The sequence below is a fragment of the Gadus macrocephalus genome, chromosome 16 (genome assembly GCF_031168955.1).
Source record: "Gadus macrocephalus chromosome 16, ASM3116895v1".
Lineage (NCBI taxonomy): Eukaryota > Metazoa > Chordata > Actinopteri > Gadiformes > Gadidae > Gadus > Gadus macrocephalus.
The window spans coordinates 13,507,282-13,524,980 of record NC_082397.1 but is presented as its reverse complement, the minus strand read 5'-3'; the positions used below and the strand labels follow the sequence as shown (position 1 = coordinate 13,524,980).

The 17,699-nt window shown below is 47.2% G+C and overlaps 1 protein-coding gene across 17 annotated transcripts in view; it reads right to left on the bottom strand.

Moving 5' to 3' along the window:
- gramd1bb (GRAM domain containing 1Bb) overlaps positions 1-17,699 on the bottom strand; it is a 92,155-nt gene that overhangs the window by 25,577 nt on the left and 48,879 nt on the right. For 7 of the 17 annotated variants that reach the window (XM_060076282.1, XM_060076279.1, XM_060076280.1 and 4 more), the window contains 2 exons: positions 1,839-2,049; positions 52-72 (listed from right to left, as the gene is read on the bottom strand). In XM_060076282.1, coding sequence (XP_059932265.1) covers positions 52-72; positions 1,839-2,049 — 232 coding nt within the window. Of the gene's footprint in view, positions 1-51; positions 73-1,838; positions 2,050-7,742; positions 8,162-8,371; positions 8,952-16,835; positions 17,646-17,699 lie in introns of those variants that run through there. The other 10 variants (XM_060076266.1, XM_060076267.1, XM_060076273.1 and 7 more) reach the window with 8 other exon arrangements.

The following is a 17,699-nucleotide window of genomic DNA, read 5'->3' as shown; positions in this document are numbered from 1 at the left end:
GAAGGCAGGATAGATAGAAGTCCAAGAACAGAAATAAAGAGTAATGCTTACTTTGGAAAGTCGCTTGTGAGACTAGCATGCGACCAGGAGAAGAAAACAAGAAACCAATCAGAGAGAGAAGAAAGAAAACACAAAAACAACAACAGGAACAGAACAGAAAAACAAAGGCAAGAGTATATACAGCAGAGGTTACCGAAACGAGGAAGAGTGAAATAAAGAGTCGAACACATTATCATCGATCATACGATCGCAGACATTTTCATATGGAACACAGTAGCAGCAGCAATGGAAGTGTTTAGAGAAGCTGTGCACGCTGTATCATGACAAATGAAGAACACAGATATATACACAGATATATAATGGAAGGGAGGGCTTTCATAAAATGATTTTCACGTCCTAAAAAAAGGTGGACAATTGAATCTATTGATGCCGGTTCCGATTTGTGGAAACATTGCATTATTTAGCATTTTGTGCAGGCGACTTAGATTGGATTTAGATACGTCCGGTGAGAGGAACGGCGTAATAGGCTGCCATCCTCTATGCATGGACGGTCACTTGCACACGATGGTTATCTCTGATCGCCCACTGTGTCCAAAAGGAAGCAGAAATGTATTCACTGCCAAGGACGAGTTAACATGTGGTGTAGCTCTCAGACTCAATCTAAATTAATTCTTGAAACTGCTCCCTGCTGATGATATGAAGCAGAGTGTTAATTTTAGACTGTTTTAACATTTGTAGTGTTGTGCCTTTGATCTTCTGTTGTCATAGACTGCTAATGTTCTGCTCATGTTAAGAAGACTGAATGAGTGTGCATTTAAATCATCTGCTGCGTCCCTCCATTGTGGTACAACACCCATCTAAGCATGCTTTTCCAAGATATTTTATGAAAGAAAATATGAAATATGTGTGTGCAACACAGGGTGGAATGAATGGGGACTATCAATCAGTAATAACTACATTCACACTGAGGCAGTGAAAATAACTGCTCACTAATGAAACTAACTAACACCCTCATCTCAGTATGGAAATTACCAGGGAGAAAAACCGACTAAAACTGAGTCTTGATCCGCCCTGACACAGTCTGTGAATGGCTTGGTCGTAACAAAAGCAAGTAATATTGAATGAACAAAGGGAGGAAGCAAGGGTATAACTCTGCCTGTACCAAGACAAGAGTAACGCCAGTGTCTCAACTCCTATACATTGTGTTGGGGCCGTACTGAGTCAAGATGGGAGTTTATGGGCAAAGGAAAGCACAGAGCTGCTGACGTCATGCCGTTACACTGTCACTTTAAGAATACTCTACATTTCTATCCACATTCAATTCATTATTTGCATCAATGTCATCATAGTAATTTCAATCACAACACACTTCGTTATTCTGTCACAGCAAGATAATGTGCATCGTCTGCTCTTTTGAGGTGCAAAAAACACATCTTTTCGAAAGACTTTCAAGTTCAGTCTCAAATAACTAGTTGTGTGTGTAAAAATCTAATTATTATAGATGAGCCTAAAACACAGGGTTGGCTGGCCATACACATTTCAATCTGTCCCAGTCTATGAAATGACCATCTAGTGGCACGCTGTATGACACTATGTCATACTTACTACGCTTTCAAATGATCCAGTATATACCATTCTGTAAGCACTGTAGTCACTATTTAACGAAACCCCAGTTCCCAGCTAGCAACAGAAACCCACATCAACCTCAATATCTCAACTCTGACACAGAATGATCCAGCCAGTTCAATAACACTTCTGTACACAGCCAATAACAACAGCAACAGCGGCTAGGTGTTAGCAGAGCTGTTTGTGGTCTGCACTGAGAAGCGTCCTCTCACCTTGGAGTTTTTGCCGCCGCTGCGTGCAGACTGCAGCGAGTAGGTCCTCTGGACCACCTGCTCGGGGGTGGAGGGGGATTTGTCGGAGGAGTGGTCCGAACCTTTCTCCACCATGTTCTCACCCTCCGGGCTCTGTGGCGTGGGCGACCTCGACCGCTTTCGCAGGACTGGCGAGCAGGCGGGCGTGCTCCGGTTAGAGTTACTGGCAGTGCTGGCCGATTGAGGGAGAGAGAGAGAGCGAGAGCGAGAGACATTGAGACAGAGGGAGAGAGACAGAGAGTGAGAGAAAGCAAGGGTTAGAGCGAGAGAGAGATTCATCAATTGAATACCTAAATAGCTCCCCTTCTGCTCTATATAACAGATCAATATATATTTACTTCACTGCACCATCTATTTTCTGTACAGTTGTTATCCTTGTCGAGGTCAAGGGGGACTGCAGGGAATTTTAGAGCAAACGCACTGACCAAAGAATATCAGAGCCTTGACAGCACGCACACATGTGCGCACACACAAACACACACACACGTTACATATCACTAATAATGTGTAGCGTTATCAACTAAATGATCATCCTCATTCATTTTAGTTCAAGTTCAGATTTCCCAATGAGTGTGTAAAATCGGTCAACGGGAACCTCCGCATGTACAGTTGTCACACGGAGACCGCCTTCTCAGCGGCTTCTTTAAGAAGAGCTAATAAAAGTTTGTATCACTGGAGGCCTAATAGGCTTGGAGTGCTAACTGAACCACAGAGCTAGCGGCCCAAGATTAACCGACAACAAGAGACAAGGCCAGTGAAAAATAAAGTAGAGCAAGACGCAGAATGAGCGAGAACGCTTGCTAGCAATAGCATTTAGAAACACACACACCAAATCGCCTTGGCCTTCACATGGATTCATTCGTCATATGTTAGAATTAAATTTTTCCTAAATGAAAGAGGGTAAATGAGAGATGTGGTTTAAGTGAGACTGGACCATGTGGAACAAGGATTGTATTCAAAACATAGAAGGCTTTAGAGATATAGAGGTATAGACAGCAAGGCCCGAAGGAAGGCTAAACATTACCCCACTGTGTGTCTTTGAGTTGGAGAGAGAGCAAAGTTGAACTCAAGAGTACAATTTACAAAGACAAGCTAGTTGTATATGTCTATTCTTTGTTAGTGTGAAAGTCTATCTTTCTCTCAAATAGACGATCAAATCCAGAAGCAACTTTCAACGTTATTTGCGTGCCAATGAAGAATAATCAACAAGAAGTGAAAATGCTTCAGGGATTCTCTTTTGGAAACATTTAGGACTAAGGTGAAGCGGTTTTAGAGGAAATATAAACCAAAAAACAACAATCTGCTTTGCCAAGGGTCAGCTACATCTGGTGCCGATATGCTGCATTGCTCCAAAGGTGAAGCAGCAAGCATGAAACCTGGGCCAGTTAAAGGGATTAAATGTCCATGTGTCAGGAGCCCTTTGCTGCTGTATTCTCCCTTGTAGGGTTGCAACTCGAAGCTGCTCATATCCTCTTGGTTGCCTCTTGAGCAGAAATAACAAAGCACCAATTTGGGAAGGAGCTAGTTTTAAGGCATTCAAGATATTTTTAAGTGAACTGATAAATACATTCTCTATTATTTAAGTCCAGGGGTGGAATCTATTCATCTTCAATATATCAGTACCCCAACAGACATCACTCAAGCACACACACAAACACACACACACACACACACACACACACACACACACACATATACACACACACACACACACAAGCACGTGCACACAGACACAGACATGCACACACACGCGCTAAGGAAGCCCTAATGCCTTCCATATGTCTTAGATCAGCAGGGACAAGCGGCTGTTCACGGGATCTGGTCGGCTGTCAGTCTTCACCAGCTACCTCCCTCACGTCATGCTCAGCCAATCGGCCACCGGTCAGCGGCCATCAATCACAGCGCTCTGGTTCAGAAGGCAAGGACTGGGACCTCATCTCCGCCTGCCCCACTGAGGAGCCACACTTAATGTCAAAGCCCTGCTTTCATCCCCAAGACTGAGGCCATCTGACCAGCATGAGGGGTTCTAGATGATGCAGCTGCTTAACATCTGGGGAAGATGGGGAAGGTGAGGTGTGTGTGTGTGTGTGTGTGTGTGTGTGTGTGTGTGTGTGTGTGTGTGTGTGTGTGTGTGTGTGTGTGTGTGTGTGTGTGTGTGTGTGTGTGTGTGTGTGTGTGTGTGTGTGTGTGTGCGTGCGGGGAACAAGGGTTCAAGCTCATCCAAACCCTTTTATTCTGTATTTATACATCGTTGCTCATTGGCTCATAATTACATTCTGCCAGTCCGCCTAAATCCTAACCTGAGTATGGATATTAACTTTCTGGTTAGTAGAGTTAGTCAACAATCTGGTTAGCAGACCTGGTCAACGCGCTGGTTAGTAGACCTGGTCAACAGTCTGGTAAGCAGACCTGGTCGACAATCTGGTTAGTAGACCTATTTAACACTCTGGTTAGTAGACCTGGTCAACAGTCTGGTAAGCAGACCTGGTCAACAGTCTGGTTAGTAGACCTGGTCAACAGCCTGGTTAGTAGACTTAGTTAACAGTCTAGTTAGTAGAGCTGGTCCACAGTCTAGTTAGTACTCCTGGTCAGGAGTGTTGAGGAACCATGTGTCAGTTTTCAGATCAATTGCTGTCTACAAATCATAGTAGTGACATAAATAACTCTCATGCATGGACAGCGTGTCTTCCCATTAAATAGGCGTTTCCATGGGAACCAATATAGCACAGAGCCAATGAACAGTGCTTTCTTCTTCTCATGAAAGATGAAAATACATGAATGTGATATTTTAATGGTTGTGAATGTCAGTCCAGGAATAGTTGGTGAACCCTTTCCCAAACACTTAAGTTAATGGTAACTAATAAATCACAGTCTTCATTGCTGCAAACCAATAGATCTGGAATCAATACACTGTCCAATGATGCTGCGAAGGGCAGGTTGAGGACTGGCTGCTAGTAAGTGTCCAGTTGGCCAGCATCGTGTGGGAGCCAATCAAGCGAGTTGAGTGAGTGATCACTGAACACACACTCACACACACACACACACACACACACACACACACACACACACACACACACACACACACACACACACACACACACACACACACACACACACACACACACACACAAACACAAACACTTAGAACCAGAATGCTTTCTGGTACATCACTTAAAAAAGAACGAATAAAAACCACCATTGAACACGGACAGCAGTACACATGGCCAACACCTGTCACCGTTTCCCCTAAGCGTACTGAGCATCGCCATGGTTACCAGTATCCGTTTGTCTTGCAGGCCCTCTGGGGCAGAGACATGACGGTCAGGGGTGGCAACACGCATCCCTCATCTGCACTACTGTAGCATTCAGCACACACACACACACACACGCACACACACACACACACACACACACACACACACACACACACACACACACACACACACACACAAGAAGTGACACCGCTGTGCACATAATGATTATGTTGAGTGATTACTCCACGGCCTGTAAGCAAGCGTGTGCCTGGACGTCATGTCCATGCTTAACTGAGAGGAGGATTGATTGTACTCTTACAATAGACGATGGTTTTAATCTCTAAACGAGGCAGTCAAAGGCAGCTTTTCCAAGAACATTTATTCAAATAATGTATCAATGACTATGTGATCAAACTGATGCAGATTAAATGTTATTACTTTATGCTGAATGGGAGAATGCAACCCACCATATGCTCGCTGTAAATGATATATTGAAAGGAATAGGCATTTTTATTTTTTACATAAAACACTATAAACCAGTTCTTACAATTCAACCACCGTTTACTCAATATGGGAAAAATGGTATTGGAACCACTCAAAATATCTTAATAACCACAATTAACTGTTGCTCTGTTTGCATTTATATGATTGCATTGGCACTGGAGATACAAATGATCAAACAATAAAGGATTTATATCATTCATTTCATCTTCCAAATAGATCAACAAACCAGTGGCAATGCTCTGCTTCATGCTCGGATATCGCTGTTTCAAAAGTGAGAAGGGAGTGTGTGAGAGAGTGTGTTAGTCAGTGTGTGAGTGAGAGAGTGAGTGACGGGGTGAGAGGCTGAGCGAGTGCTTTAAATATTCAGTCTGTGACTAAATATACTCCTTTGTGCTGTTGAGAAGGGCTCTCTGAACTGGAAATGCCGTGGGGGCGGCGGTTGGATAAGTGGCAGTTTATCATGGCTGCTTCACGTTTAGTTAAATACAAGTGACTCACCGCTAACCGTTTTTATGAAAGCTTCCCCGGTTAGGTGACTCCCCACTGGGGGTGAGGGGTGGGACCACCCTAAGAGGCGGGTGGGCGGGTTGTGATTCAGCCTTGTTATACCTACAAAATAACAATTTCTGATGTCAAATAATTTGATTGTAACTTACTTATAAAGTGAGACAACAAATAGAAGTGTGCCTCTGCTTCTTTCATTTTAAATGCACAGGCCACCACAACATTAATAATGGAGCTAAATGATAATGGTAATTCGTTTGAAGGAATTCATTTCTGATGGGGCTCAAGACAATAAAAGGTTAAGGAACAGCAACAAATCCAGAGAAACCGCAGCAGGAAGGTTTTTGAAAGGAAACGTTTTTCGAGGTTATGGGAGTTATATTGGCTGAGTCAAGTGCCTTGACCGCTAGGCATTTCTGCAGCGAGTGATTGCCGAAAAAGCTCTGCTTGGAGGTACAGCCCTCAACCACTACCGTAGCTAACACTGTGAAGGGAGACAGGGGGTATAAACGTAGAAACTATGTAACATAAAGTTGAATTAAGAGGTCCTATTTGTCAGCCAGGGTTATTCTTTTTTGGTCAACTCAATCCTTCCTTTTGATTTATTATAACTCATAACTCTTGCAAGAGATCAAAGATGTTATGGTGCGGCGTGTTACTGTGAATACTATTATAGTATGCCCCTGAGACTTATATATAGCTCTATATACTATAGGGCTGTATAAAGGTCTATGGATTCAGGACTTATCCGCACTTCAGAGTCTCTTGACAGACAGTTCTTTCTATTTGTGCGACTGGTGTTGCAACCATGTGTGTGTCAAATAAGCTCTCAATCTTTAAATCCAACTGAGCTCACGCTGTCCAAAGGACTCACTTCACACACGCTGCTAAACTCCCCCCCCCCCCCCCCCCCCCCCCCGAGTTCTGGGTCTTTCCAAGCCGCAATGTTGTTTTTTCACTTTGGCGTTTTGCTGACCCTCAAATAAAACAACAATCAGGCAGAGCGACAGGGGCAGAGAGCGAGTCCATGGCCAGCAACAATGTCAGTAGCAACAATGCTAACAGCAGCGATGCTAACCTGCAAACACTCATGAAACAACCGCTCATTTACAAATGCAGGGGAGTGCGTCCACACGCCCACTCATCGCACCCGAAGCGCCTGAACGCCTCTTCCCATGTCTACCCGAACCGAGGTAGAGTTGGTGTGTCAGCCAGAGCACGTTTGATCTATTTAACAGTCCCCTGACACGCAGGGAAACAACATAAACACAAACACCAAAGTACTATGGTCCTAACCTAGTAATGGAGTGTGCCGCACCTAGCGCTTCAAAGCAACGCACACACACACACACACACACACACACACACACACACACACACACACACACACACACACACTTCAATGACACACACACACACAAACACAGTACAACACACACACACACACACAGACACACACACACACACACACTACAACGTGCACACACATACACACCCATACTTCGACGCAAACTCACACACTTCAGCACACACACACACACAAACACACACACACACACACACACACACACACACACACACACACACACACACACAGCCGTACCCTAGGTGAAAGACCCAGTCCTTCAACACCTCGCCGTAGCAGCCCTCCAGACAGCGGCAGCTCCCGTCGGCCGAAGCCATGCACTCCAACACCACCATGTCGTCGCAGGGAGCCCCCCGAAGAGAGCTGTTCATCCAACGAATCATCTCTCTCTCCCTCTCTCTCTCTCTCCCCCAGTCTTTATCTGTCCCTCTCTCCCTCTCAACGGGACAAGACGAACGCCGGGCCGGAGAAGAAAAGGATTTCTCTCAAGAAGGAACGAAAGGGAGACGACAGAGAGACAGAGAAAGAGAATGCCCGAGACGGAGAGAGAGAGAGAGGCACAGGTAGATCTCCTTTAGGAGGCTTAAGGACTACTGATCTTCCCTCTGCCTGCTCTGATCTCCTAATAACCAGCTTACGCCGCCCACAATGCCACCTGCCCTAGGAAAGGTGCTGATGGACTGTAGAGAACCCCCCCACCCCCTGACCCCTGAACCCCACCCCACCCCACAGCCCTTACACACACACCTCCCCCCCCCCCCCCAAACTCCACCCCATCAAACACAAACTCCAACACAAACAATTGTGTCTGTGTGTGAGGCGATTTCACAGAGACAACCCCCCCCCCCCCCTCAAAAAAGACTGACCTGCAAGTCGCCATGTCGACAGCAGCTCCACAACGACCAGCCTTTGCTCATACGCCTTCATTCACCACGCAAGCACCCAAGGCTGGGGAATAGGCAGAGCGCCACGGGGAAGAGGAGGAGAAGCAGGAGGAGGAGGAGGAGGAAGGGGGAAAGACACCGGAATGAGGGATGCAGGGCAGTAGGTACGGAGGAGTTCCGGAGCATTCCAGGAGGATAAAGAGGGAAAAGAAAAAAAAGAAGAAGACGGCGGAAATAACTGCACAAAGATGGGGTCTGCACGTGAGAGAGAGAGAGAGAGAGAGAGAGAGAGAGAGAGAGAGAGAGAACGAGAGAGAACGAGAGAGAGAGAGAGAGAGAAAGGGAGAGTGAGAAAGGGAGAGAGAGAGCGAAAGAGAGAGAGAGAACGAGAGAGAGAGAGAGCGAGACGTGTGTCTCCCAAACAAACGCTGCGGCAGGGGCGGTGGGCGCGGGAGTCTATCCACAACAATGATCAGGCTGTCCTCGTGGTATCCTTCGCTCTATTGTATCCTCTCCGTCTTCTCGGGTTAGCTGAGCGGCGGCTGAACGACTGCCATGTCTCGTGCAGCAGCAGCAGCGGCAGCGGCAGCAGCAGCAGCAGCGGCAGCAGCGGCAGCAGCAGCAGCAGCGGCAGCAGCAGCAGCAGCGGCAGCAGCAGCAGCGGCAGCAGCAGCAGCAGCGGCGTCCCTCTCCCTCCCCACTCCCCTCCTCCGTCGCTCTCCCAGCCTGCTCCACTCTCACGTCCACCACCATCGCTGCACACCCCCGTATCCACAAGGCACGGAGACGGATCTCGCGCGATCAAACCCACCCCCCCCTCCCTTCCCCTGTTGTGTTGTACAGGGCGGAATTTCATGTTGGGCAGGCTGATGAAGATGATGATGATGGTGGTGATGAGGAAGAAGGGGAATTGTTGTGAAATCGATCAAAACACAGAATGTGAAAAAGCAACAGAGAGGCAGACAAGAGGGAGAGAGATAGTGCAGAGAAGAGAGAGGGGAGACAGCTTCCACTTTGCATTCTGCTTCTGCCGAGCCTGCTTGCTGCTTAATTATTCATGCTTTTCATGAATGGCGGAGCTGACATCACTGGCTTTCAGGTCACTTTACATTCTAAGCTTACCCTCCTAAAATCACACCGTCTCTGCATGGCGTTGAGTGCAGCCTTGCAGGTGAAAACATTCACACAATAGTCTTGCAGTCCGGTTGATTAATACTTTCATCTTAAGATCAATACAGCTTGTACATCAGAATGCATCATGGGAGTTTTTGTTGGCAATACTCCATATTCCATATTGAGAGGACTCAAGAGAGCTGTGGTACTTTTAAATCCAAATACAACGTATAGAAACCCTAACCAAGGCTAATGAAAACTTTGGTTTGCGGCATCTCCCATGAGAAACGCTCTCGCAGTTTCAAACACAATGGGTCCCCATAATGCCAACTCATTTCACGATAATAACAATAACCATAAAAACAGTCCAATGCTCCTAGGCTCCCAAAATGACAGCGGCCGTTGAAATGCAATTTACAAGCCCTATAACGTAAATTCAGACGGTGTGTACTCAAAAAGGACATTCAATTTCATAAAATCCTTGGAATTCGGTGCGTGTCCTCAATAAGGACATGCAATTTCATAAAATCCTTGGAATACAAAACGAGAAATATTTATTTTGCCAAACATGTTGATTTGTAGAAAAACCTTTTTGAATAAACCTGTGCAACCAAATAAGCTGCACACAAATAACCATATATAACATAATCAAAATATATTTTTGTACACATTCAAATGATCTAAACTTCATTCCCTCTCTGTGTATATATCGGGCTGCAGGGCAACAGTCTGACAGCCTGCATGAAAAGCAGCATTAATGGTCCACCTGTAAAAAAAGTGGAGCCCCCCCCCACCCAATTTGACGGAAAATCCCACCACCATCCCACCAAAACATGAACTTCTTCACCACTAACACATTTTCTGCGCTAAACCCTGCGTATCAAGTATGATGCATATAAAATAATAAGCCCAAAAAATGGGCAGAATATATTCTCCATGATGCATATATCTTGCTTCACTATGCAAATGTATTATTTATTTTAAAGTGTTCGTGAAAAGAACCATAAAAAGAACAGAATGTCTTCATATATCACCGGTGGCAACTTTGGTCGTTAGTCAGTCCTGCCGCAGTGGAAAGTGCTTACGTCAATTGCTTCCACAGATAGTTATTTTGTGTGTGAGGTAGCCAGAGCAGTTCTAGCTGCATGTCTCAAAATGTTTAAAGAGCTAAAAACAGTATTGGCTAAAGATGAAGATAGTTTCCCCTTAAGTGAATTAGAAAGTCAGCAACACAGCTCCTGGCTTTTATGCTGCAGTAATTTGAATACCACTTTAGAAGTGGCCTCCACACTAAAGTGTTATGTTGTTGTTCAGTCATTACATATCGAAGCTACTGATTAAATCCAGGTTTTGGCTAATTTGCGCATGGGATATAGTTTTTACGTGTATATATTTTATGTAATATAGACGATTCTGATTGGTTGAGCGACTTTGTGAGGGCGGGCATTTCACTTCTAATGTCCAAGCAGGTTCAAGAACTCAACGGTAAATGTCACCGACACCCTAAAACGCTATCGCCAGCGGCCTGGAACGTCCACTATCATTCCACTGCTGTGCTCATGTCTGCTCGCATTCATTCACTTATCCTGCAAGATTCAAAAGAACCATATGTTTAAAAAATATACAAAAGCGAACACACAAAGCTAAAAACGAGAATCTGTAAACCCGGGTACGACGGCGGTGGTTTAGCGTGTGCTGAGGTGATGTCATCGTCAACACCAATCACCACGAAACAGAAAGTTCTCAGATATGCAGACTGCGAACAAAAGCACAGACGCCTGTGTGGCCTTTGTGGAGTGATAAAACAACCACACTGAGAGTAAATGTCAGAAGCCTGGGGGGGGCGAGGGCCCTGGCGGTGCAGGGACACCCCCCCCCCCCCCCCGACCACCGGAGCCCTGTGCCCCTGCTGGCTGCCTGTGTGGGAGCGCCGAGCGGAGCCCTACTGGGGAACAAAGAGAGCCCCTCTGCCCCGACCGGAGCACTCTGTTCTCGGGTGAAGCTGGCCAGGCCTCACACAGGCTGGTGACCTAGTTACGGGGTGACCCCTGTTCTCAGAGCCGCCCCACCGATGGACACGCAGATGGTAAACGTCACCCGCATCCAGCACCGGAGTGGACCGTGGAGGAGTTAGAGAGTCATACAGGGACGGTGTGTTGGACGTCAACGGGTTCTAATCATAGACTTCAGGGAAATGTTGTGTATACGTTAAAGCAACTCATGGTTCAGAGGTGTGTGTGCCTCCGCTATCTGTGGTGGGCAAGATATGACTATCGCAGAGAGTGACGGTTTTATTTTAAGCAATCGTACTGAAGGTTAAAGCCTTTACAAGATTGTGCTCTATGTTCTATATGCACAGCGCGAGAGCTGTTGATGATGTTGTCATGGGAACCCGCCGATACAGCACCCCGCTGGAGTCATTGCATCGGAAATGTCTGTCAGCTCCGCTGTGCCTCGGCCCATGTTGTTGCCATGGCAGCTTGTCAAGCCATTCATGTGCACCACTACTTGAAGTGGGACACCAGTGTGAGACAGTCAGGAGCAAGCCGGGTGTGAGTAGATGATTGCACTGTTATAGAGACACGCTCGCCCATCAATGAGGTCCCCCACTTTTTACGTGAAATGTGGGTAAAGAAAAGGTGTGTAAAGAAAAAAAAAGACCACACACACAGCAAAGTTCAACCCCAATTAGGTCATCATCGCGTGCCCCAGGCTCCATACAGATTCACCATCATTTTTACTCTGTGAGAGTGAGTTCCAAGCACAGATGCTAAAAGCACTTGGAGACCACACTCTGGATTCAATCAAGGGATAAGCAACTAATGAGTGAATCAAAAGGGTCTGTTTATTGATAGAAAAACACTGCAAGAATTCTCAACACAAGTTTAAACATGGCTACATAATTTCGGAATCTGTCTCAACACTTGCGTATAAATCTGCAAATAATCTGCAAATGACTTTTTTTCGGGGGACTGGAAAAATGCTTTGCTCAACATTCAGACCTACGGAACGGAAGTAGAAAAAGCGCTCTGACAACAAGGAACAGCAATTATTTACAGCGACCGGGTGTCGGCAGCGGAGGGGAGGTGCTGGCAGGCAGGATAAAGGCTGAGTAGTGCAGGCTGTGTCGCTGGGCCAGGGACAGGAGGGCAGCCATCCGCCGAGCTGTGGACCGCCCGACGGAAACACACAGGGTGACACAACAGGGGACAGATTGTGTGTCTGTGTGTGAACATGGGCACTCTCTTCAAGCCAAAGAAAAGGACACAGGGTGAACTGAGGACAATGTAGTGTAGATATAGGTATAGTAGGTATAGTATAGTGTATTAGTCCTTTGGTCCTTGCTGAACTTTGGTCCAGAAAATACATGGTAGGATTTTCAAGATTTAAGAAGTGAGCAAAGCACTCTTGCTGTTAATATTACTTTGCTCATAATTCCTTAAAATATTATTCTAATCCTTAAATAAGGGACAATAGTTGTTGTACATATGGTATTGGATATCACAATTCACTGACATAGAGCCTACATGGCCTACCAAATGTATACTTAACAAGATTAGACAAGATGATTTAACACAATAAAGGAAGGAGTCATTTTCTGAATGAGCCAAAGATTGTGGAGTGAAAAACACTACATGATCAATTTTGTGAAGTCAATTCAGTAGTCTCCCGAGGATGCTTAGTACAAATATGAATTTAAGAACAGCTAAGGCTGAGAGTATAACACACTGTATACTTCAATTAAATAGGACCATCCAATACAATTCTGAAAGTACTGCATGGCAGAGAAACAATACTGACAAAAACAACACAACAAAATATGTTGGCAAACGAACACCATGGAATCACCGCCATCTCCTTTGACCATTATGACAAAGAAGCAAATGAAATCACAATCCATTTATATCAGGAAGCCAAATATTAGATAGCAAATCGTGAATGGCATGAAGTCAAGTGCCACAGAAACGAGCAGTTCTGTAGGTGCCAGACGGAGAGAGAGAGAGAGAGAAAGGGAGAGAGAGCGAGAGAGAGGGAGAGGATCATCAAAGCCCCTCCATCTCATTGACAGCTGTATCCTTCAAATTTGTAGATGGTGTGTGAGTGTGTGTGTGTGTGCACTGAATGCATGTCAAAAAGTGCTGAATTTACAAGTGGCGTGTGACATATCAATGCATTCCATATGATGGTTATTAGCGCATGCAGAATGAAGGCATGTATCGATCACCCCGTGTGTGATTGTTTGAATGTTTGTCTTTGTGAGTTCACGCTTGCCATTGTGTTGTGTAAGTTCCTTCTCTGAGTTGTGTGAAAGGGCTGCAGCCCTCTTCTTATTCTGTACTGTGTACGTGTTTGTGTCTGTGGGAGGGTCACACACAGCATAAAATAAGAAAGAGTGCTTATTATATGTAAATGCCATCATTATATTATATGCAAATGCCTAAATCCGGGCAGAGGTGACAAGATATGCGAAACCAAAAGGAAGATGGAACTAGCACAGAGCTTAATAGATAGAATGTATGGGCTATGTTTGGTCCAATCATCTATCATCCGCAGACTTGCACTCATTTTTTTGTGTGTGTGTGCATTCGTTTGTGTGTTAGGTGCATGCATTTGTGTGTTAGGTGCTGGCCAGCTGTGCTTTCCTCTAAATGTCATGTTTGAGTCAAATACCAACAATTAGGGGCAATTGCCAAATCATGAAAAACTCTCAGCACTCCCCGCCCATTAAGACAGCTGACAAGAATGCTAGTTTTGTTGTCACCCACCAAACCCCACATACTTAAACACACACACACACACACACACACACACACACACACACACACACACACACACACACACACACACACACACACACACACACACACACACACACACACACACACACACACACACACACAGCCACTAGGAAAACAACACTCGGAATGTATAAAGAATACAAGAGGGAAAAAAAACCTTGTTCAAAACTTTGGAAATATCTATCTTCATCCAGATCCGTTTTTTGCCGGTTAGCAACAGCCAGACGTTAAAATAGAGCTGAACATCTAAAGCACCCTAAGGTGCTAAGCAGCATCATCTGAATGAAGGGCGCTTTTTCTCGCGCCTGCCTCCACGTCACCATCCGTCATGGCGCTCGTTAGCGGGCCGCTTCCTCTCGCGCTGACACCGTCTGTGTTCTGCACATGAGAGCCTGCCTGGGAGTCCGAGACAAAAGGAGCGCGGCACCGACCGAGGCGTTGATCAGATGGGCCGACGATCAATGGGCCGACGCGTGGGTCTCACCGCTCTTCCTACGCTGCGGAATCTCCCCCCAGGGACCGCAGCGAACCAGCGCACACAAACCCAGACAGAGTGACATAAGAGTGGGCTGCACCCGCTCACATCTGGCACACTTGCCCATTTTATGCTACATTACAGAGTGAGATAAAGAGGAAGGTGAGGGAGATGGAGGGGAGGACATGCAGCAAATGACCACGGGCAGGATTCAAACCCGGGTTGCTGCGTTCAGGACCGAGCCTATATGGTACGCGTTCTAGGGGTGCCCCCTTGGTTTACTTTCTTAACGTACGGTCATGTGTATATTATGTAAAGAAATAATGTAACAAACGGCGTGTCGTTCTGTACACGGGACATGTGTGAAGGCCCCAGTCCAGGACGCTTGGCTGCGCTGACTTGCTCATCACAAGCCTCAACAGCGAGCTTTGATTAGACTCACACTTCAATCATAACGGGAGCCCCGGTTCGTTAGCCAGAGTACCCGTTGACCTTACTTCAAGAGGGCCCAAAAGACGGGAAGCACAGAACGCCAGACAGACGGAGCTCAATGACCTGTCTGCCTCGGCTCAGAGGCTAGCTGTAAAAGGATGCTATCTGTAGTAATGCGGCTGGACGTCAGCTGGGTGGGAGCGGGGGGGTTGGATGCCGGGTTGTCACTGGGGGCGAAAACCATAACCTCCGCAGACGTATAGCCGGGGATAAGAACAACCACCAGAAGGATATGATACACAAGAAGACCAGGGAAAAGACAGAAAAAACAAAAGAGAGAGAGAGAGAGAGAGAGAGAGAGAGAGAGAGAGAGAGAGAGAGAGAGAGAGAGAGAGAGAGAGAGAGAGAGAGAGAGAAATAAAGAGGGAAATATTGAGGGAAATATTAGGGAATACAGATGCAGGACGCACGTTGTCAAAACAGCTCGCCTTCAAAATGTTCATTCTCCCCCCCCTTGCGGTACTCTCAACATATCCAGGGAGACAAGGAGCATGGCGAGAGAGAGAGGGATGGGAGGTGGAAAGATAGAGCAGGGGAGTCACAGCAAGGGAAGAGGTATGAGGGCAACGGACGTATGCTGAGTGGGAGACGACAACGTTGCCCCAGTTCAGGGGAGCAAGGCATGACATCACTGCCAGTCAGATGACCGTTTGTTTGTTTAAGTGTGAGGCACAGGAGCTAAAGAGAGGGATGGGATGGAGGGAAAGAGGAGAGTGAGATAGATATAGAGGGAGCGAGGGAGGGAGAAGGAGAGAGGGTGGGTGGGTCGGGGGGGGGACGACGACATGTGCCTGCTCTCTTGCAGCGAGACACGTGACAGCCCTCTCCTCAGCTGCTCTGCACACACACACACACACACACACACACACACACACACACACACACACACACACACACACAGCCAAAGGGGAACAGAATAGGGTCGCCACAGTCACACACACACACACACACACACACACAGACACAGACACACACACACACACACACACACACACACACACACACACACACACACACACACACACACACACACACACACACACACACATCTAGCTTCAGGCTTGGCGACGTTCCGGGCATGAATGTCCCGGTCGGGTGCTTAACTGTTGTTGTAATTTAGCCCCTAATACATGGTTGGTATAGCATCCACCCCCCTTGGCTTTGCGGCCATTTACATAATGGTACAGAGTTGCAGTTTTAGAATTACAGAGTGAGTCAACAACGATGTCCACAGAAAGTTACCGCAACACATAGATGGATGCGTCTGTCCTTTAAAGGAGCCGCAGCACCAGAGAAGAACCATGAACAAACGTGTCCTTTCCCATCGGGCCAGGCCTCCGGTCATTCTTAACGAAGGAGACGCAGAACCACAGGGGCAGGACAACAGCAAAGGAGACAAGGCAGGCATGCATGACACTTCTGAGAACCCCTTTACCCCCTTACGGTCTGATCTACTCAGCGGAACAGATAAACAGGTTGTTTCGCCGGACGGCGTACGCAGTACACGCGCTGCCGTGCTGTCGAGTGGTGACGACCATGTGCAGCGCGCGTGTGCGTCGAGCCTTACCAGGCGAGCTTGAAGCCTTTCATTGAGACGATGAGGGGTGTCCGCAGGCCACAGTGAGTCGGGGGCACCGGGCTGCCCGCTTGCACCGCCACATGCTGCCCCACCACAGCCTCCCATACAAAGACCGGGACAGCGGGGGGACACCGGCGACGCCAGGAGACACCGCCACAGCTACTCCCCCCGTCCCCACCCCGCCAGGAAAAAAAGAACACCAACTCGACAACAAAAGAAAAGACGGCGCCTCCTCTCCTCTCCTCTCCTCTCCTCTCCTCTCCTCTCCTCTCCTCTCCTCTCCTCTCCTCTCCTCCCTCCTGAGCCGCGTTCTCCTCCTCGGTTTCCCGCCGTAGGTGCCGCAGTGCTGAGTTCTCGTGCCAGAGAGAGAAAAACAAAACTCCTCCTCTCCTTTCTCCTTTCTCCCCCCGGTATCCGCTGGAGCAGCGGCGGCGGCGGCGGCGGCGGCGGCGGCTAGCTGTAGCTGTACTTGTAGCTGTACTTGTAGTTGTGTCTGTGGTGAGAGGAGAAAGGTGCCCAGCCCTGCAGTACTCACCGCATCGGCGCCGACACACCGACGGGACTGGGCGTATAATTGCTAACAAATGCCAGAAGGATTCCCTCAATTCTCCTCCTCCTCCTCCTCTCCTAACTATGTGTCCCCATTTCTGTTGGTTTTGTCTAAGGCCCGACACAAAGCTCTCACGCTTTCCCTCTGACAGCTACTGTGCTCTGTTTCGCTCACACACATACACACAGACACACACACACACCCTGGCACACTCTCTCTCTCTCTCTCTCTCTCCCGCCCACTCCTGGCCCCCACTGCTGCGGATGAAAGCTGCACTTGCCGGGGCTGGTGATGAGCATGCG